This window comes from Scyliorhinus canicula, chromosome 9, assembly GCF_902713615.1.
Source record: "Scyliorhinus canicula chromosome 9, sScyCan1.1, whole genome shotgun sequence".
NCBI lineage: Eukaryota > Metazoa > Chordata > Chondrichthyes > Carcharhiniformes > Scyliorhinidae > Scyliorhinus > Scyliorhinus canicula.
Window position 1 is genome coordinate 121,893,476 of NC_052154.1, and position 22,301 is coordinate 121,915,776.

Below are 22,301 nucleotides of genomic sequence, written 5' to 3' on the forward strand. Positions count from 1 at the left end.
TTTCTTTCTCATGGCGCTCCTTGTCCGTGGATCGATGCATCAACTACACCAGAGGAGTATTGCCTTCCCTGAGCACTGCTGTACCGTTTGCCCTCGAATACTACACCATTTGGGTGGGAAAAGACCTAAAAAATCCACCTTGAGCGGGAGCCACCAAATGTGAGACCACTCAGCCCATGTCCACCACTGGAAGTCTCGGGCCTTACCCATCTTACTGATCACTCCCACAGCTCAAATTAACCACCAATGCATTAGTAAAACTGCAGCAAGTTACCACTCTTAAATATATCAAGGAATAGTTCTCAAAACAATTTTTTAAAAATCACATGCTAAACACTGCTGGAGCGTGCTGTTTCATGGCAGATTTGATGTTTGGCAATGGAAATAAAGTAACTTTCGGCATTGTTTGCACCTGGATTGAAAAATTCGCCCAAGATGAAAATGCCAAACACTCTGTCCCTGGGGTTTTAAAGTCATTTATATTGGAGTCGTGAATTCTTATGTTATTGCAGTTGGGATGGGTTTGTTGCTCATATTTTCCATAGTGAATATTCGGAATATGTAGTCCACTGTTTTGGTTTCGTGAGCATCTTCAAATACCCTCCAGCTGCCTTCTTACTGTTCTGTTTTGCAGTTGTGTTTTTTTTCCATGTTTTGCTTTGCTCTGACATCCTTGTAAATTTTCTGGTTGTCTCTATTCATCTCCTTCAACATTCGCTGTACAGGATTTTGAGAGGTTATTTTTCATTTCTGACTACTTAGTGAATCCATTTAGGATCATACTTTTTCATCTACATTTGCTAATGATGGATATATATTTTGAATTTCAGTATTTTGATTTTAAGGAAGTTTAATTGTCCTTTATTGACATACCATTGAACAAATTCTTCCTCCCTAACCAACAATTTGCTGCACCTTAAAGGCTGATTTTTTGAAACTAATGTGCTTGATTCTCGATCATTGGTATTTCTGAATCTCAGATTATGTTGAAATTGGTCATTCTGTGATAACTATCCTCCTCGGGTGCTTTACGTTTCATCAACATCCATGGAATTTGGGTCACTTCATTGCAAAGACAAATCCACAGTCACACATGACATTTGTTAAAATAGGTCAGAATTCTCTGGCTGTTTGCTGGTGGTGGGTTTCTCTGTTTCCACTGGCAGCCCCATCCTGCAGGTTTTCCCAAGATGGCGTGAGGTAGCTTCAGTGGGAATTCCCAGCGGCAGGAGCAACCAACGAATGGTGTGCCACCTCCCACCACCGAAAAACATACAGCTGTGAGGCCTTGCATGTTGTTTGATAATGCTTCAATGAAAAGCCTTGGGACATTTTACTGTGTTAGAGGTGCCATATGAATACAATTTGTTGCTGTCGCCCGTGTCTGCCTAACTTTAATACTCAGTATTTATTTTCCTTTCTTCCCCACTTCCAAGCATGATTTTCTGTACCAGAGTCCTGCACAATATGTAGTTAGAATGGGTGGTTAGGGACTCTGAGTCATACCTCTGCTGGTTGAGGAGTGATGAGAAGAGCTTTGGATGGCTGTTCACCTACTCCATGGAAATATGCATAATCTCCACTAAACGATACCTGCCTGGATGATTTGGAATTTGTGTACCTTTGACTTTTCTAACTACTCAAGCCAAAAAATAAAATCACTTTTGAATCACGTACCATTTGGATTTGGATTTGTTTATTGTCACGTGTACCGAGGTACAGTGAAAAGTATTTTTCTGCGAGCAGCTCAACAGATTATTAAGTACATGAAAAGAAAAGGAAATAAAAGAAACTACACAATAGGGCAACACAAGGTACACAATGTAACTGCATAACACCGGCATCGGGTGAAGCATACAGGGGTGTAGTGTTAATCAGGTCACTCCATAAGAGGGTCGTTTAGGAGTCTGGTAACAGCGGGGAAGAAGCTGTTTTTGAGTCTGTTCGATCGTGTTCTCAGACTTTTGTATCTCATTTCAGGACATTTCTGTTTTGATAACTTACGAGGAATTGGTAATTCTATTCAGCTTTAAAAGATCTGAAGATTTGATTTTTAAAAAATTAACTCCTCATCCAGGTTCGAATATGGATCGCTCCAAATTACACTTACTTCTTGGAGATCCAGAAGTCCAAGACTGGATGGATATTACGAATCAGGTGGCGCTGGAATTCACTCACTTGTATGCTCTTTTTGAAGTTAACCATTTCTCGTGGTAAGATTTTGTAAAGTTTCACTTTCCCGACTCATTTTTTGATTCTGACAACTTTTGAACATTCTCTCCTCCTTGTCGATGTGAGGGAGCCAAGCAGGCTCTCTTGTGATCACAGTGGATCCATATATTTTTATTTAAAAATATGCAAGGCCAAATGGTACAAACACAAATCTTGTGTTGGAGAAACAGGGTACCCTCCCCTCAGTACCAATGTATGGGGAGGGGGGGGTTGGTAAGATACTCTGATTATTAAAACTGTTCACAACACAGTTGTACTAAAAACGAAAGGTACAAGCACTAAACTTTGCGCTGGAGAGACCAGATACCCTCGCCTCTGTACCAACAGAAGGGAAAGAAAGGGGGTGTGGTGGGGAGAGAGGGGAAAGGAGGGTGGTGGGGAGGGCCCAATAGGACACTGCCTGAACTATCTATGTCTTTTTATTAAAACAGTAAAAAATATATACAAGGCCAAACGGTACAAACACTAATTTTGTGTTGGGGAAACAGGGTACCCTCCCCTCAGTACCAATGTACGGGGAGGGGGGATGAATACTCTGATGACTAAAACAATTCACAACACGTTTCTACAAAAAGCAAATGGTACAAGCATTAAACTTTGCGCTGGAGAGATCAGATACCCTCGCCCCTGTACCAACATGATGCACGATCAATCACGACTGAAGCGAGATTGTAGTCCAATTGAAGGCTTTAATGAACAAGTAGTTACCCCAGCAGCTCCGGTACAGAATGACTGCTGTGGGTGAAACACAGACTCTTATGCTCTGCCTGCTGGGCGGAACCAGCAGGCAGGTTCTACCACTCATATTACAGTATAAGGTACATCCCACCTAGGTACCACGATACCCCTAATATAGCCTACCACATTCACCCCCTGTTTAAAAAAAGAGTCCGATGGAGGTGGTGGCCTTGCTTTTCCAGTGGTATTGCTTTTACATGCAATACACATATTTACAGACAACTATTTACCAATTCATTTTACAATGAAACTATCAACTGGTCAGGGGCCTTGGTCGTCCTCTGCGATCGTCGCAGTCCCGGCGGTGATGCTGGCGTTGGCTCGGGCATCCGTGGCACTGGGAGCATGTCGTCTTCAGCTTCATCGCATCCGGATGGGGCCAGTGGGAGGACGGATCCTCCTGGGAAGGGGGCTGTGGTGGTGTGCGCTGGTGAAAAAATGGTTGGAGTTGGTGGGGAGGGGTGGGGAGATCCAGCGGGGGCCAGATCCCGGAGGGAGGCCATGTCTTGTCAGCCATCGGGGTGCTCCACATAGGCGTACTAGTCAGCCATCGGGGTGCTCCACATAGGCGTACTAGGGTGTTCAAAGGGGCGGGAAGGCTTCACTAGGTGCTCTTTCTCTGGCCTGTAGAAGTGCGGCTTGCACTCCGCGCAGATTTGGCAGTTTCTGGTTATGGCCCTGACCGCCTCGATGGAGTAGGGCAGATTGCGGGTTTTAACAAAGTGGAAGAGCCGGGTGACCCCCGGGTGGCAGAGGTTGTCGTGGAGGGTCCGGAGTCGGTCTACTTGTACACTGGCACAAGTGCCGCGGGACAGGGCATCAGGAGGCTCGTTGAGCTTCCCGGGACGATACAGGATCTCGTAATTATAGGTGGAGAGCTCGATCCTCCACCGTAAGATCTTATCATTCTTAATTTTGCCCCGCTGTGCATTGTCAAATATGAAGGCTACCGACCGTTGGTCAGTGAGGAGAGTGAATCTCCTGCCGGCCAGGTAATGCCTCCAGTGCCGCACTGCTTCAACGATGGCTTGGGCCTCCTTCTCGACGGAGGAATGGTGGATTTCTGAGGCGTGGAGGGTGCGTGAAAAGAAGGCCACGGGTCTGCCCGCCTGATTGAGGGTGGCAGCCAGAGCTACGTCTGATGCGTCGCTCTCGACCTGGAAGTGGAGGGACTCATCGATTGAGTGCATCGTCGCCCTGGCGATGTCGGCTTTGATGCGACTGAAAGCCTGGCGGACCTCTGCCGATAGGGGAAAAACCGTGGACTGGATTAGTGGGCGGGCCTTGTCCGGGTAATTAGGGACCCACTGGGCGTAATAAGCAAAGCAGCCCAGGCAACCTTCCAGGGCCTTGGGGCAGTGTGGGTGGGGAAACCCCATGAGGGGGCGCATGCGTTTGGGATTTGGGCCTATGACTCCATCATGCACTACGCAGCCAAGGATGGCTAGGCGATTGGTGCTAAACCCGCATTTGTCCTTGTTATAGGTTAAGTTAAGGATTTTTGCGGTATAGAGGAATTTGCGGAGGATGGTGTTGTGGTCCAGCTGGTCGTGGCCGCAGATGGTGATATTGTCGAGCTACGGGAAAGTGGACCGCAGGCCGTACCAGTCAACCATTCGGTCCATCTCCCGTTGGAAGACCGAGACCCCATTTGTGACACCAAAGGGAACCCTTAGAAAGTGGTAGAGCCGCCCATCTGCTTTGAATGCAGTGCACTTGCGGTCGTCTGGGCGAATGGGGAGCTGGTGGTAGGCTGATTTAAGGTCTACTGTGGAGAAAACCTTGTATTGCACTATCTGGTTGACCATTTCAGATATGCGGGGGGAGAGGATACGTGTCGAGCTGCGTATGGTCTAACTGTCGTCTATGACCATCCCATGTTTCTCCCCGGTCTTTACAACCACCACTTGAGTTCTCCAGGGGCTGTTGCAGGCCTCGATAATGCCTTCCTTTAGTAACCGTTGGATGTCCGACCTAATGAAGGTCAGGTCCTGGGCACTATACCATCTGCTCCTGGTGGCGACGGGTTTGCAATAGGGGGTAAGATTTGCAAACAGGGAAGGCGGGTCGACCTTGAGGATCACGAGGCCGCAGACGGTCAGGGGGAGGGGGGGGGGGGGGTATGGGACCACCGAATTTGAACATTAAACTTTGCAGGTTACACTGGAAGTCCAGTCCCAGGAGTGTGGCAGCCCAGAGATGGGGGAGGACGTAGAGTCGGAAGTTATTGAACTCCACGACCTGGACCGTGAGGTTGGCTGTGCAGTACCCCCGGATCTCCACAGAGTGGGACCCAGAGACCAGGGAGATCTTTTGTTTAATTGGGTGTACAGCGAGGGAGCAGTGTCTTACCGTATTGGGATGGATGAAGCTCTCCGTGCTCCCAGAGTTGATCAAGCAGGATGTCTTGTGCCTGTTGATGAGTACCGTCGTCGTAGCAGTTGAAAGCGTTCGGGGCCGAGACTGGTCCAGTGTCACTGAGGCAAGTTGTGGCAGAAGCTGAGCGATCTCGTCGGGCGATACACGGCCACCCGAGTCAGGGTCCTGAGACGTCATCCAAGATGGCTGCCCCATGAATCGCACATGGCCTGAGGAGACGAATGGCAGTGGGTTCAGTTCGCCTGTGGAGACAGCGGCGGGCCGACCGGACCTGGCATACTGCTTCTTCCCGCAGCCTTTGCAGATTGTGGATCGGGCCGGGCACCGTTGCCGGGAGTGTTTGTTTTGCCCGCAAAAATAGCATTCCCCCCCCCCCCCCCCCCCCCCCCCCCCCCGGGGTTTCCTGGCTGCCGCACTGCGCAAGCTTGTGGGGAATTTAGGAGTGCTTTGGAATCTGCCGCGGGTGGAGTCCACCTTGTCCATGCGGGTACCGTGCGGTCGAGAACGTAGGCCTGGGCTTTGCGGGAGCCTACATCTAGGGAGTGCGCAAGTTTCCATGCCTCTTTAAGCCCTAGCATGTCGTTTCCCAGCAGTCGCTGGTGGATTTTAGAGGACAGCATGCCCACAACAAAAGCATCCCGTATTAAGAGTTCGGTGTGGTCATTGGCTGAGACATGTGGACAGTTACAGTTTCTACCGAACACTAACAATGCGCGTTAAAAATCGTCCAGTGATTCCCCTGGGATCTGCCGTCTGGTAGCTAAAAGATGCCGAGCGTATACCTGATTCATAGTGCGGACGTAGTGCTCTTTTAACAAAGTCATTACGTCCTCGAAACCGTCCACGTCTTCGGGTAGATTTCTGGGCTCACCCTTGAGTGGAGGACTTGCATTTTCTGTTCCTCCGTGGGGGTAGTCGGGGCCGTCCTGATGTATCCGTTGAAACATGCCAGCCAATGTTTAAAAGTTGCTGCATTTGCCGCGTGGGGGTTGATTTGTAGACACTCAGGCTTGATGCGGAGAGCAGCCATTCTTCAATTTTGTTCATTAAATTGATGCACGATCAATCACTACTGAAGCGAGATTGTAGTCCAATTGAAGGCTTTAATGAACAAGTAGTTACCCCAGCAGCTCCGTTACAGAATGACTGCTGTGGCTGAAACACAGACTCTTATGCTCTGCCTGCTGGTCGGAACCAGCAGGCAGGTTCTACCACTCATACTACAGTATAAGGTACAGCCCACCTAGGTACCGCAATACCCCCAATATAGCCTACCACACAACAGAAGGGAAAGGAAGGGGGTGGTGGGGAGTGAAGGGAAAGTAGGGTGGTGGGGAGGGAGGGAGTTGGAGTGTTGGTGAGGGGGGGGGGGGGGCAAATAGGGAACTGCCTGAACTATCTATGGAGGCAGAAAAACAAAAGACCCTTCAATTATGATGTGCCAGATTACGGAGTCCCCCAGAGGGGGTCACAGTGGGTACAAACTAACACCCCTGGTGCTGGTAGATTGGATTTGAACTGACCTTATCTTGTGATCTTTGTGGCCAATGCATGAGTGAAGCAGCTCAGCAATCTTCCAATATCCTGTCAATGATTAACCAGTTAACCCAGTTTATTGAGAGGATCTGTAGTGGCAAACATGTCATTGGGAGCTGGATTGTTCACCTTGTCACTCTGAATAATTTAAAAATGAAACAATGCCCTAAGTGGACAAGCAGAGGGAAGTTTACCAGTGAATTATGCTAGTATGCTATGCAGGATGTCACCTGCAGAAGTATTCATGTGGAAACTCAGGAGCCTTTAGCCTTGGCTAAATTGGCTTAGGCAAAGGTTTTCAGGGCTTAGCTGAATGCTGGATATTTGCTTTGGTTGCAGTGGGAACTCCATATCGAGTAGATTGAAATAGCTGCAGTGGAATTCTCAGTCGTTGGTTTGGAAACTCTGAAGCAAGGCGATAGTTTCCAAATGTGTCTGTCAGCCAGCTAACCAAGGAATAATTGACCAATAGTATCTTCTGGAATGTAATGGAAATTATTTTGTTAAAGGAGTCCTCTTAGATCTCCAACTCTAAAAGTCAAATGTCAACGTTCAAAGTCATTTTAGCTAAACAGCCTTGGACATAATTCTGTTTCTCTGTTTTCAATATGAGTAACTGCCCAGGAATGCGGACTGAACATAATTTGGACATAGAAACCCAATTCTTATATGGAAGGGAGCTGATTTGTTTTCCCCATGACTGCAATGAAGTAATTACTGCTGTTCTGAATATGTTAAATAAAAGTGGCTGGTTCTAATGTCAAATCTCCTACACACAAATTGCGTCTTGACTATAGTTGACTAGAATTTCCAAAGTAAAAAGTGCTGTTAATAGGGATGGGTGGGGTTGAAAAACTAAGCCAGTTGACCTATTTCCAGGAAAGTATGATTACTGCATTGGAAAATATGTGCTTGACATTTGTGCTTTACCTGCTTTTCATTGGATAATTAAAACCATGTTTTCTCAAGTTATTTTTGCCTTTTTATGTCGACATAACAGCAGTGGCTACATTTCAAAAGTATCTCAGTTAATGGGAGGCACTTTGGGACATCTGCAGAGGAGGGAAACTTATCCCCCAAGACCGTATGGGTGGGACTGATAAAATTTTAGATTTTTCAACTGGGAATGCAACTATTCATGCTGTTTACAAACAACATGCTTGACCTGAATTGCAGTGCATTCACAGGCTGAATTTGCCCAGTCAGGTAGTGGCAAACATCTGCAACCTCCAACGGGAAAACCTGCTGGACACGCATTATCAGTGCGCAACACCCAGATCATCCCAGGGCACTATCAGAGATATATTCAGGATCACCCAGTTGGCAGAACAATTATGGATTGCTTTGCCAGAACAGCCAGTTAATTAAATTTGCCCTGTCATGATGCTTCCGCGTGGCCACAGTCAAACATTCCAGACCTTTTCATTACAGGAAGCAGCCTTGAAGACTGCTGGGAGACAAGTGGGGTCGGGGGGGGGGGGGGGGGGGAGGGCAGAGATTTTGCCCTCTTGTTTTTCGGGACGGGATCAGCGACAGGAGCGGGAAATCCCACAGGAGTCCCAAAAGGTGGTTTACACCGGCAGGATTTCCCATTCCGATTGTCCCCACGCCTCCACTTGGCGTAACAGGAATCCCAATGTTGAGCATCAGGATGCCCATTTGAATATATTTGATTATAATTATTAGGCTTTTATGCCTGATTGTCTATTAATGTCAGCGGAATCACAACAGGTCCCCAAGACATGAACCTGCTGGCGAGCAGAATCTGCTGGAGGCTCACAGATGAGTATAGCCCCAGGGGGTAGAGGGTCATGATAGTACCCTGGCACTCCACCTTAGTATGTGTGTGTATGTGGGTGTCACAGTGACCAATTCTCTGAAATACGATATAAACGGCCGCCATCTCCAGTAGAACCCCCTCAAGGCACATTTGACCTTCTGGAGGTGCAAAAATCTCATAAAGTCCCCTAGCCATGCTGAAGCACTCAGCGGTGTTACCAACCTCTAGCCCAACTGGATCCGCCTCTGCACAACCAACAAGGCAAAGACCAGGACATCCGCCCCGCACCCGTCTGCAGCTCCGACACATCCAAAACCCCAAAAGTAGCCATCAGTGAGCAGGGATCTAGCTCAATACGGTTTGAAAATCCCTTATTTGAGTATGTATCGGTTTTCTGAATTTTACAGATTTTGGAATACTACGCATATGTGGTGTGCGTTGGGAACGGCGCGTGTTCTGCATGCATTAGAAACTGCGCCTGTGCGGTACACGTTGAGAACTGTGCCTGTGCGGTACACGTTGGGATCTGCGCCTGTGCTGTGCACGTTGGGATCTGCGCCTGTGCGGTCGCCGTTGGGAACTGTGCCTGTGCTGTGCATGTTGGGAACTGCTCCTGTGCGGTCGCCGTTGGGAACTGTGCCTGTGCGGTACACGTTGGGAGCTGTGCCTGTGCAGTGCACGTTGGGAGCTGCGCCTGTGCAGTGCACGTTGGGAGCTGCGCCTGTGCAGTGCACGTTGGGAGCTGCTCCTGTGCGGTGCACGTTGGGATCTGCGCCTGTGCGGTGCATGTTGGGAACTGCTCCTGTGCGGTCGCCGTTGGGATCTGTGCCTGTGTGGTGCACGTTGGGAGCTGCTCCTGTGCGGTGCACGTTGGGATCTGCGCCTGTGCAGTGCACGTTGGGAGCTGCTCCTGTGCGGTGCACGTTGGGAGCTGTGCCTGTGCAGTGCACGTTGGGAACTGCTCCTGTGCGGTGCACGTTGGGAACTGTGCCTGTGTGGTGCATGTTGGGAACTGCTCCTGTGCGGTGCACGTTGGGAACTGTGCCTGTGCGGTGCACGTTGGGAACTGTGCCTGTGCGGTGCACGTTGGGATCTGCGCCTGTGCGGTGCATGTTGGGATCTGCTCTTGTGCGGTCGCCGTTGGGATCTGTGCCTGTGTGGTGCACGTTGGGATCTGCGCCTGTGTGGTGCACGTTGGGAACTGCTCCTGTGCGGTCGCCGTTGGGAACTGTGCCTGTACGGTGCACGTTGGGATCTGCGCCTGTGTGGTGCACGTTGGGAACTGCTCCTGTGCGGTCGCCGTTGGGAACTGTGCCTGTACGGTGCACGTTGGGATCTGCGCCTGTGTGGTGCACGTTGGGAACTGCTCCTGTGCGGTCGCCGTTGGGAACTGTGCCTGTACGGTGCACGTTGGGATCTGCGCCTGTGCGGTGCATGTTGGGAACTGCTCCTGTGCGGTCGCCGTTGGGAACTGTGCCTGTGCTGTGCACGTTGGGAACTGCTCCTGTGCGGTGCGCGTTGGCAACTGCGCCTGTGCAGTGCACGTTGGGAACTGTGCCTGTGCTGTGCACGTTGGGAACTGCGCCTGTGCAGTGCACGTTGGGAACTGCTCCTGTGCGGTGCGCGTTGGCAACTGCGCCTGTGTGGCACGAGTTGAAAATTGCGCATGTACAGTACGCGTCAGGAACTGCATGTGTGCTGCGCGTTGGGAACAGCGCATATGTAGCGCGTATGAGAACTGCTCATCGCCCAGGAGCCTTGTGGAATTTCCCACTCATGGCATATATCTGCGCTCGAAAAATAGTCCCGATTTCGGAATTCTTCCATTTTCAGAATTTCGGATAAGGGATGCACAGCTGTATTTAAGATTGCTGACAAGGGGCGGCATTCTCCCCTACCCGGCGTGACGGAGGGTGCCGGAGTAGGGGAGTGGCGCCAACCACTCAGGGGTCGGGCCTCCCCAAAGGTGGGGAATTCTCCCCACCTTTGGGGGCCAGCCCCGCGCCGGAGCGGTTCGCACCAGAAGACTGGCGCAAACACCCGGCGCCCCCGCCAGCAGGGCTGGCCGAAAGGCTTTCGCCGGCCGGCGCATGCGCGATGTGGTGTTCCCTTCCGCCTCCGCCATGGTTGAGGCTGTGGCGGTCGCGGAGGAACATAGTGCATCCAGGGCACTGGCCCAGAGTCTGAGCGGGGGGCCCCGATCGCGGGCCGGGCCACCGTGGGGGCACCCTCTGGGGTTCGATCGCCCCCCGCCCCGCCCAGGACCCCGGGGGCCTGCTCGCGCCGCTGAGCCTGCCGTTCCAGAGGTGGTTTAAACCTCGGCGGCGGGAGAGGCCTCCCAGCGGTGGGACCTCGGCCCATCCGTGCCGGAGAATCGCCGCAGGGGCCTCTTTGATCGGCGGGGCGAGATTCCTGCCCCCGCCACTTCCCGGGTGGCGGAGAATCTCTGCCACGGCGTAGGCGGGATTTTAGGCGCCCCCAGGCGATTCTCCGACCCTGCTGGGGGTCGGAGAATTTCGCCCGTGGTGTCAAAAAAGTTCCTCCAGAAAACCACCAGCTTTGAACAGGACCAGAACATGTGTGTGTGGTGTGCGGGGCACCCTCTAACAGCGCTCGCACCTATCCTCTACACCCTCAAAAAAACGACTTAACCTTGCCTTCGGGAAGTGTGCTCGACACACTGCCTTTAACTGGATAGGGCTTAATCTCAGACACGACGAGTCAGCATTCACCTTCCGCAGCGCCTCACTCCACACCCCACCAGTATTGGCCCCAGCTCCTCACCCATTTCGCTTTCACCCCTTCCACCAAACTCAACTCTTCCCCCACTATCCACACAAAATGCCGGACCTACTGCCCTCCCATGACCCCGAACAGGAGAGAATCTGCTCCAATAAGGAAAATGACGACACCACAGGAAATGTGAAAAACCTCTTAATAAAGTTCCGTACCTGGAAGTACATAAACATGTGTGAACCCAACAGCCCAAATTTCTCCTTCAGCTCCTCTCAGTCCCTCCAGAATTAAATTCCCCAATCTATCCTGCCCCCTCTACCTCCATGCATCGAATGTGGCATCCACCCTTGCTAGCTCAAACAGGTGGTTAGCACAAATGGGATCCAGCCTTGAAGCTGCCCCCAACTCAAAATGCTTTCCGAGTTGCCTCCATATTTTGAGAGTGGTCGCTACCACTGGGTTCTTTGAGTACTTTGCCAGCGCAAAAGGAAGTGGCACTGTTACCAATGTTCCCCCCACATGACGCCGATGCCATCTAAACCCAGAGAGCCCACCCAGGTCCCCGCACCGCCCAACACCTTCTCGCCACCCAATAATAGTACAGTAAATTTGGCAACTCTAAACCGTCTGCCTATCTCTCCCTCTGAAGCACCTCCATCCAAATCCTCAGGGCCTTACCTGCCCAAATAAAACCGGAAATAAGCTGCTTGACCTTTCGGTAAAAATGACTTGGGCAGAAACCCTAGGAGACACTGAAATAAAAATAGAAATCCCAATAAACTGATTGTACCCGGCCCGTCAACGATAATGGGAAACTATCTCACCTTTGCAATTCTGCTTTAACTCTACCCACCAGGCTTGTATGGTTCAATCTCTGAAGCCGTCCCCAGTCTCCTGCCACCTGGACCCCTAGGCATCAAAAATTAGTTCCCGCCAACTGAAACGGCAAACCTATAATCCGGCTCACCGCCCTGATGGACCAACCACAAAATATTCATTCTTCCCTATGTTCCACTATGAAGGCAGCAAAGTGATGCAAAATACTCAATATTCCCAATGGACAATCCCAGGTCCCTAATGTACAGCAGCATATCATAAGCGTATAGCGACACCCTGTGTTCCACCCAATTTCTAGCAATCCAAATCCAAGCACTTGAGGCCATCAACGCAATGGCCAACGGCACGATTACCACCACAAACAACAAGGGAGACAAGGGCAGCACGGTAGCACAGTGGTTAGCATGGCTGCTTCACAGCTCCAGGATCCCAGGTTTGATTCCCGGCTTGGGTCCATGTGGAGTCTGCACGTTCCTCCCATGTCTGCATGGATTTCCTCCGGGTGCTCCGGTGTCCTCCCACAAGTCCCGAAAGGCGGGCTGTCAGGTGAATTGAACATTCTGAATTTTCCCTCTGTGCACTCGAACAGGCACCGGAATGTGGCAACCAGGGGCTTTTTACAATAACTTAATTGCAGTGTTAATGTAAGCCTACTTGTGAAAAGAAAGATTATTTTACATCGGACACCCCTTCCTCTCGTACCCCGAGAAAACCGAAAGGACCCGGAGCTCATGGTGTTGGCACAAACACTAGCAAATGGAGCCACATACAGCATCCGCACCCTCGACACAAATCCAGGACCAAACACAAACCTCTGCAACACCGCGAAAAGCTATCCCCACTCCACCCAATCAAACACCATCTCCATGTCCAATGATACAATGATCCCCTGTAACGGCACAGCCGCAGGGATAAGCACCACATTCAGCAACCAACGCAAGTTCTCCACCCCTTCACAAACCCCATCTGATCTTCCCCTATTACCTCCGGGAGACAAGTCTCCAACGTTAATGCCAATATCTTGGTCAGTAACTTGGTACCCACGTTTAATAGGGAGATTGAATGATTCGACCCACATTCTGTGGAGTCCTTGTCCTTCTTCAGGAGCAGCATGATGGACGCCTGCCCCAGTGTCTCTGGAAAGATGCCCCATGCCAAAGCATCCCTAAACATTCCCAACAACCATGGACCCAACTGATCAGAAAACATTGTATAAAATTCCACCGGGAACCCATCCAGTCCTGGTGCCTTCCCTGCCTGCATATGCTTCAACTCTGCCAGAATCCCCTCCAGGCCCAATGTTGACTCCAGCTCCTCCCACAACTCCTGCCCCTACTTGGGAAACTCCAAACCCCCCAGAAACCCTGCATCCCTCGTTCGTCCCCCGGCGGCTCCGACCAATACAGCCTCTCAATGAAAGCCCTAGACTCTCCATTCAGCTTCCCCGAGGCCGAGACCATCCTACCCTTCAAATTCCTAACCTGAACAATCTCCCTGGCTGTCTCCTGCCGCCTTAATTGGTGGGCCAAAAGAGACTTGCCTTCTCCCCATACTCATACGCTGACCCTTTCGCCCGCCTCAATTGTTGCACCACCCTATCTGTGGATAGTCAAACTGTATTTTCAGTTTTTCCTGCACGCCAAAAGTTCTGGGGTCGGGTCTCTCGCATACCTGCAATCCACCTCTACAATCTGGTTTAGCACAGGATTAAAGGGGCTGATTTAGTACAGGGCTAAAGAGCTGGCTTTTAAAGCAGACCAAGGCAGGCCAGCAGCACGGTTCAATTCCTGTACCAGCCTCCCCAAACAGGCGCCGGAATGTGGCGACTAGGGGCTTTTCACAATAACCTCATTTGAAGCCTACTTGTGACAATAAGCAATTTTCATTTCATTTCATTTTCATTTAATTTCAATCTGATCCACCAGTTTCAGTCGCTCCTCCCTCACCCCGGTATCCACATGTGCCCTAAACGCTATGATCTCTGCCCCGATCACCATCTTCAGCGCCTCCCACAAAATCGAAGGTGAAAGCCCCACCCTTCATTATCATTATTTTCCACATACTTCCGTATGGTCCTCTAAATCCTCACGCAAAACCCCAAGTCTGATAGCAACCCTACATCTAACCGCCAACCCCCCAAACAAACCTTTTAGACTCATCGAGCCTCTCCAAACTAGCCCAAGAAGTCGCAGCCCCCACCCCCACACCGCACCTGTTCACTAATCTACCTCTTAATGCTGGCAAGATGTCTCTCTCCCATATGGGCCTACAACTCCATCCCTCAGGCCCATACTCCCTCCTCTCTTGTCCCAATGCCAACATACCCACCATGCTCCTCTTTCCCTCCAATTAACATGTCAATCCTCTCACTCTACCATCCCGCATGGCCCTAGTCTCCAGGAAAGAATTCCTACCACCATCCTCCTGGAAAAAAGAAGAGTAAAAACATAACACACTATAGTGCAATGTTTACAGTCACCCCAACCAAACTTATGCAGACAGAAAAAAAAAGTCCCACCAACCCTCCTCAAATCAATCCCAGTCCATTGTCCTTGATAAAGGCCTCAGCCAGCCCCAGTGTGTCAAAATAATGATCCCTTGATTCCAACGTGACTCTCGGCCTCACTTAATACACCACCCTGAACTGCACACCCTTATTGTACAGCACTACCTTTGCCTTATTAAAGGCTGTCCGCCTCTTCACCAGTTCAGTATCTCCCTGATAGATGCGCACTACGTACGCGTCCCAATTGATGTTCCGACTCTTCTTGGCCCACTCCAGGACCCGCTCCTGGCAACTGTGAAATCGGACAATCGCCGCCCGTGGTGGCTCATTCAGTCGCAGATTCTGCCAGAGGGCCCAATGTGCCTGTGCAATTCCAGAGCGGCAAACACTTCATCCCCGCCCACCAACCGAGAGAACATTCCTGAAAAATACTCAGTTGGCCTCAGGTCCTCTGCTCCCCCGGCACACCCACCACTCTGAGGTTCATGCACCTGGATCTTATCTCCAGATCTTCCACCTTGGCCTTCAGGTCCTTATTCCAGTCTGACATAAGCGGCATGTCAGCTTCCACCGAGGCAAGTTGATCATCGAGCCTTGACAAGGGCTCCTCCATGCCCTTCAGAGTCTCCCCTTGCTCCTTTACAGTTTTCGCAGTCTTGCCCAGCTGCTCGGGCCCAATGCCTTCTAAACGGTGGCTTTCAATGACTCCTTAATCTCCTTCTCTTGTCACTTAAATTGGCCACCCATCTGGCTGCCAAACCTCTCCAACTCCTGCCCCATCACGCCAGCCAATGTTTCTAATGTGATGGTTACGGCCGCCTCCACCATCTTTTATCCCCCCAGATTCCTTTGTCAGGCTCCCACTCGGGTTTTATTTCCCGTGGCCTTTCTCGCCAAGGCTTTTGACATTTCTCAATAACCTTTCCATGTTCTACACCAATCTACTGGGTTAGAATCCAAAATCTCCCAATGGCCAAAAAGGATCAAAATACCGGGACCTTGTCAGGAGCCACCTTTTGTACAACTTGCTTTCACATGTGGCATCAGAAGTCCTCCGGGAGGACTGAATTTCTAGTTTGGTGATTGGCCTACCAATCAAGCAGATTCATTTAGCCTCGATGTTAGTGGATTCAAGACTGGGAATGGCAGACTGCTCTTCTCCTCACGGACTCTCGCCTCGAGGTGTCATACCTGTGCAGTTGAACCTCAGAATCTGTGGCCTAATTCCATCAAATCCCAGTCTGAACACTCAATGCACATAAACCTCCACGGTTACAACTAAATGCTAGGCCCAAGCTATGTCCCTCCATGGTTTCATCAAACTTCAGAGTCACCCAGTAATACTGAAAAGCCACAAAGTTCCAATATTATCCTGCCTCAGTGGGCAGGGTGGGTATAGAGGGATATGGGCCAAATGCGGGCAAGTGGGACTAGCTGAGTAATAGAAACTAAGTGGCATGGACTAGCTGGGCCGAAGGGTCTGTTTCAATGCTGTAAACATGACTCTGTGACTCTAATCCCATTTTAGTTCAAGCAGCCTCCTTGTGATCCAGCTGCAGCCAAGGGTCATGGATCAGGAGCATTTGGGGGAAGATGCAGCAACAATGTTAGGATTAGGATGTTGGTTAAGTCAGGAACTGTTGGGAATTAATTTGTTCAAAGTCTTTCCTGTAGGACTGTGTTCCATTTTAACTATGGTGCTTTGTTTTATTTTAAACAATGGAGGTTTCTGTGCTGGGAAACCCCCATAACATTTAATAAATGATTAGGATTTTTAGAAATTCATTCTCCCACTGGACCTGCCACTAATCCCTCCCCATCATACTAAAACCTCAAGCCCTGTCCTTTCCTCTCATTGTTTTTGTCCCCATCACCGCCCTAACTCTCCTTCCTGTTTGCCTTATCTACCCAGACTTCCATCATCATCACTCAGCACTGAACTCCCGCTAATCCCAGTTTTCCTCATGCTTCAGCTCCTAACCTTCCTGCTCTGTGCTGTCATCAATCCAACTCCCACCTTACCACACATTCTCCGCAAATAGAAGAAATAACGTATGTTATTGTTCAAGACCACTTCACAAACAATGAATTCTTTTTTGAAGTGTGATCTTTCTTATGTAAGCAAATGAGAAGTCAATTTTCAGTCCAAAAATTTTCCACAAGTAGTAAGTGAGATAAATGACCTTGCTGTCAGTTAATGGGGGGGTTATTGACCTTCTGAGGAGTGTTCAACATGTGTCCCAACTTCCTGCCTCATGTCACATTCGCTATCACTTGCCAGCATAAACAAAACTTGCTGCTTCACACAAATACTCGTAAGTACAAAATATTTTTGTTATATCTGTATACAAAATCCATATAGTTATATTTCTTTCATATAATATTACTGCGTATGAATTACGTATGTACACATACTGTATTTACATAACAAGTATACAGAGGAGATTTCAATGATATAATTTCAAATACTTCACATATAGTTACAATGTGCAACTCCTGTGCCCTTTATTCATAGGCCTCTTGAGTTTGAAAGAGATGGGTTCAATGCACATTCAAGGACTTGAGTGTGTAATCTAAAGTGGTATTTTCCTGCAGTACTGTGGGATTGTTGCATGGGGCCATTTTCTTTTGGCCGAGACATTGAACTGAGGTCTCATCTGCTTTTTCAGTTGGACATAAAAGATGCTATGGCTCGATTTGAAGAACAGGTGAGTTACTTCCTGGCCAATATCTATCTGAACTAACATCACCAAAATTAGTTAATTAGTCGTTATCTCATTGCTATTTGTGGGGTCTTGCTGTGTCAAAATCGGTTGCCAGGTTTGCTGATATCACAGTGACGACACTTCAAAAATATTTATTGGCAAAAGATGCTTGGGGCATTCTGACGGTAGGGGGTGTTATATAAGTAAAAGTAGTTATTCTACAAATATTTTAATGTTTCCATTTACAATTACATTTTACATTAATTATTATAATTAATTATTATTAACTCTAACATGAATTCAATTTCTATATAATTTCTCTTTACCACATACTCCATTTTAGATTTTTAAATTTTGAAACAATATTTCTTCTCAATAATAATTAGAGTAAAATACTTTCTTCCTATTTCTTCATATTTTACACACTACAAATGTGCACAAAATCGTAGAATCTAAGCCTGTAAAATATCAAGATAAAAGCAAATTACTGCGGATGCTGGAATCTGAAACAAAAACAGAAAATGCTGGAAAATCCCAGCAGGTCTGACAGCCTCTGTGGAGAGAGAACAAAGCTATTGTTTCGAGTCAGGATGACTCTTCATCAGACCTGGAGAGAATTGGAAATAGGATTAGATTTATACTGTTGTGGGGGGAAGGTATGTAGAGCAGTGGGGATGCATAGAGGGTGGAGGCTGGGGGAGAGATTGACAAAGATATTGTGGACAAAAATACAAAGGGAATGTAAATGGTGGTGATCAAGGCTAAGAAGGGGGCTGATAGTGGCACATTAAGCGATCAGAATGTGTTAATGGCGGAACAAAGATAAGCAGTATGTCAAAGGACAACCCAAGACAGGGAACAGGTGACCCTATTATGGGGGGGGGGGGGGGGGGGGGGCGGCAGGGGAGACAGTGGTAAGGGAAAATCAAGAAGCAAAAGGGGGTGGAAAAATGAATCAATGAAAGGAATGAAAACAAATGTTAGAAACAAAAATGGGGTGAATGGGGAACATTGTAGCAGGCCAAGGACGGACATGTGGACATGAGAGCAGGATGGAGTTTTGAAATAGCAAGCGACGGAAGGCCCGGATGCTGCTTACGGATGGACGGAAAGTGTTCTGCAAAGCAGTCACTCAATCTGCTTACAGTCTCTCCAATGTAGAGTAGAGCGTATTGGGAGCAGCACATGCAATAGGTGAAGGAGGTGCACGTGAAGCGTTGCTTCACTTGAAAAGACTGTTTTGGTCCTTGGATGGTGAACAGGTAGGAGGTAAAGGGGCAGATGTTGCATCTTCTACAATTGCATGGAAAAATATCATAGGGAGAGGGTGAGGTTTGGGAGTGATGGAGGATATCTTGGAGGAAATGGTCCCTGCAGAATGTTAATGGAGGAGAGAAGGGCAACATGCTGGAGTTGGCGGAATGGGCAGAGGATGAACCTTTGAATGCGGTTGCTGGTGGGGTGGAAAGTGAAGACAAGGTCCCTGTCCTGGTTCTGGGAGGGAGGGGAAGGGATGAGAGCAGAGGTGCAGGAGATGGGTTGGACACGATTGTGAGCCCTGTCAACAACAGTGGATGGGAAACCACAATTAAGGAAGAAGGAAGACATGTCAGCGGCAGCGTTTTGGAAAGTGGCACCATCGGAACAGATGTGATGGAAGCAAAATTGATTTTAAAAATAATTCCAGGTCCAGGCGAGAATATGAAATGACACCGAAACAGTCGCTAACGTGCCAATGTATATAAAATAGCAACCCTACACTCCCAAAGTTTAACTTTTTTTTTTAATTTAGAGTACCCAATTCATTTTTTCCAATTAAGGGGCAACTTAGCATGGCCAATCCACCTAGCCTGCACATCTTTGGGCTGTGGGGGTGAAACCCACACAGACACGGGGAGAACGTGCAAACTCCACACGGACAGTGACCCAGGGCCGGGATTGAACCTGGGACCTCTGCGCCGTGAAGCAGCAGTGCTAACCACTATGCCACCATGCTGCCCCTAACTTATTAATTTGCTATAAATAAGTTGTTCTGAAATTTAACTTAAATTTTTAAAAATAACTCAGAGTACCCAATTATATTTTTTCACAATTAAGGGGCAACTTAGCGTGGCCAATCCACCTAACCTGCACATCTTTGGGTTGTGGGGTTGAAACCCATACAGACATGGGGAGAATGTGCAAACTCCACACGGACAGTAACCCAGGGCTGTGATTCGAACCCGGGTCCTCAGCCCCAGTGCTAACCACTGCGCCACATGCCGCCCTAAACTGAAATAGTTAATTAATAAACTGACTCACAGTCAGCTATGCCGCAGGAATTTTTGTTAATAAATGATGTATGTATTCATGGACTGGTCAGCCAATCTTATTTTTGATATCATGCACTAATGAAAGCAAGATACTGTACCACATCCTTTACAAAGATGTGTGAAGAGCAAAGATAAATCACATGTTTTGGGGTTGCGAAAATTTGGGAAGGTTCTGGTGGGAGTGTTCACGGTCTTAACCAGGATAGTGGAGGAGGAGGTGGACCTTTTGGTGGCGATATTTGGGTTTCAGAGAAGCCGGAGCTCATGAAGAGGAGGAAGGCCGATGTCGTGGCCTTCGCCTCTCTGATTGCATGGCAGCGAATTTTGCTGGAGTGGCGGGCGGCATCGGGTGGCCTGTATACTTTCTTCAGGGGGGGTTTGAGGAAAGGTGGGGGCGTTTGTGACTGTGTTTGAGGGGCTGTTCGTCACGGTGGGGGGCGGTGAAAAGGGGGAAAAATCTGTACAGACTGTATAGTTGATTGTTGGGAAGTATGTTTCGCTGTAACCTGATTTGATACACGTTTGTAATTAAATACATTTTAACAAAAGAACAAAGACAAAGCCGACCCAGGGCACACAATACCAGACTTATAGGTCGCAATTCTCCCAAAAGATATCAAAGTCCCCAAGCGAGCACATTTAACCATGTGTTTCCTGACGCTTGCAGTGCAGAGAAACACATGGCTATTCAACACGACTCGTGTAAAAAAGTGGCCTGAACAGGAAACACGCAGCCGTGGTTGCACATAGCCCCGTTTTATACAGTGGGGTGTTCCACTAGCCGGAATTCCCCATTTTTAAATGGTGTCCTGAACTCCGAGGCCCCCGAAATGATCCCCAACCCGCCGACCCCACCCGAATGTATGAGCATTGGTTCACACAAGGCATGGCGAGCTGGGTAGATCCAGGGAGCAGGCTCTCCTGGCTTTCAACAATCACATTGCACCGTGGCAAGCTGCTTTTCTGGTGCAGAGTGGCCATTGGATCGTGCCCTCAGTGACTGCAGGCATTAAAACTGACCTTCTTACATATAAAGCCAGAGTTCTGATCTTCAAACTTACAGGCAAGCAACCTTTGAATAAATTAATCTAGGGCTCGATTCTCTTGCCGCGCTGCACTCAAGCGAGAGCACAACGCAGCCGGGGAATCCCGGGAAAGGCCTCCAGCGGACCTCCCGGCAGCCTCCGCGCTTTGTGACATTCACCAAAGTCCCATGAGACGTCGGAGCCGGAACTCTGTCCAGAATGGGTGGGACCAAATGACGCTCGCGGAAGTAGATCGTAAACCTTCTTACGACTTACCTGCCCGAGATCCACCACTCTCCGTCCTGTCGATTCTCTGGACACCCCAGGGAGGCTGCAGCCAGGCGCTGACCAGTGCCCGTCCATACAAATGTGGACCAGGTGGAATGGAACCCAAGGGGTCTCCTGGGCCATCGAAGACCCATGGGTGGTATGGGTGAATGCAGTGTGGCTCCCTGGAATGTGGGCACCTTGGCACTGCCCAACTGGCAGGAGCACTGTTTAGGTGCCAGGGTGGCAGTGCAAGGGTGCCCGAGTGCCAGGGTGGTACTGCCAAGGGGGGGGGGGCATGCCCATGAAATGACCATTTGGGGGGGGGTCTGAAGAGCGGGGAGTACAAGGCAGGTCGGAATGGACCTCTGGGAGGTTGGAGGGGTGATGAGGGGTGGGAGTCCTGGAAGGGTGGGGGTTGCTGTAAGTGGGCTTGGGGGGGCCAGAAGAGGAGGAACCCCCAGGAACTCCATAGCAGGGTGTCCTCGCGGGGGTGGGGGGGGGGGGGGGGGGGGTTGTGGGGTAGTGTCCATGTGTGTGGGGATGACATTGCCCATGTGTGGGGAGCATGGAGGACCCACAAGCTCACTTAGAGATTGGGGCACCCTTTCAAAATGGTGGTCGAATCTCTGAGTTCAGCTCCCCAGTGCTAAAACAAATTCTAAGCGTGGACTAAACCAGTGAGAAACTCTAAAAAACCCACCACATATTAACTCAGTAGTTGTTCGGGAGAATCGCGGCCCTAGTGGTTACTGAACATCAATTAGACTAAAGGAATTCTTTTTCCAAAAATATACTTTATTCATAAATTTGTCAAAGTGCATTATGTAACATTTCAAATTTGACAAAGTAGAATAGATTACTTCAATACAGTACATGAGGTGCCTCACTATGCTGCCATTACAGGTTATATTTCCATTTCATGTCAAACATTCTCTATGCATACAGCCTGAGAGATTTTACAGTTCTCAGTCCCTCGCTATCTTATGGTGGGAGGGCCTTAGATAGTGGCCTTTTACCACTGAGCCTTTGTGGTAGCTGCCCCAAACGTGGTTTCATCCCTCAGCACATATTCCCGGATCTTGGAATGTGCCAATCTGCAACATTCTGTCATCGACAGCTCTTTGCAGTTGAAGATCAGGAAGTTTCGGGCAGATCAAAGAGCTTTCAGCAAGTTGATGGTCTTCCAGCAGCCGGTGCTGTTTATCTTGGTGTACACACTGGGAACAGCCTGTGGAACAATTAGTC

General features: G+C 49.2%; 1 protein-coding gene across 10 annotated transcripts in view; it reads left to right on the plus strand.

Moving 5' to 3' along the window:
* Positions 1–22,301, plus strand: part of pidd1 (p53-induced death domain protein 1) — a 149,796-nt gene that overhangs the window by 80,985 nt on the left and 46,510 nt on the right. For all 10 annotated transcript variants that reach the window (XM_038807484.1, XM_038807485.1, XM_038807482.1 and 7 more), the window contains one exon: positions 2,078–2,213. In XM_038807484.1, the coding sequence (XP_038663412.1) occupies positions 2,078–2,213 (136 nt within the window). The remainder of the gene's footprint in view (positions 1–2,077; positions 2,214–22,301) is intronic.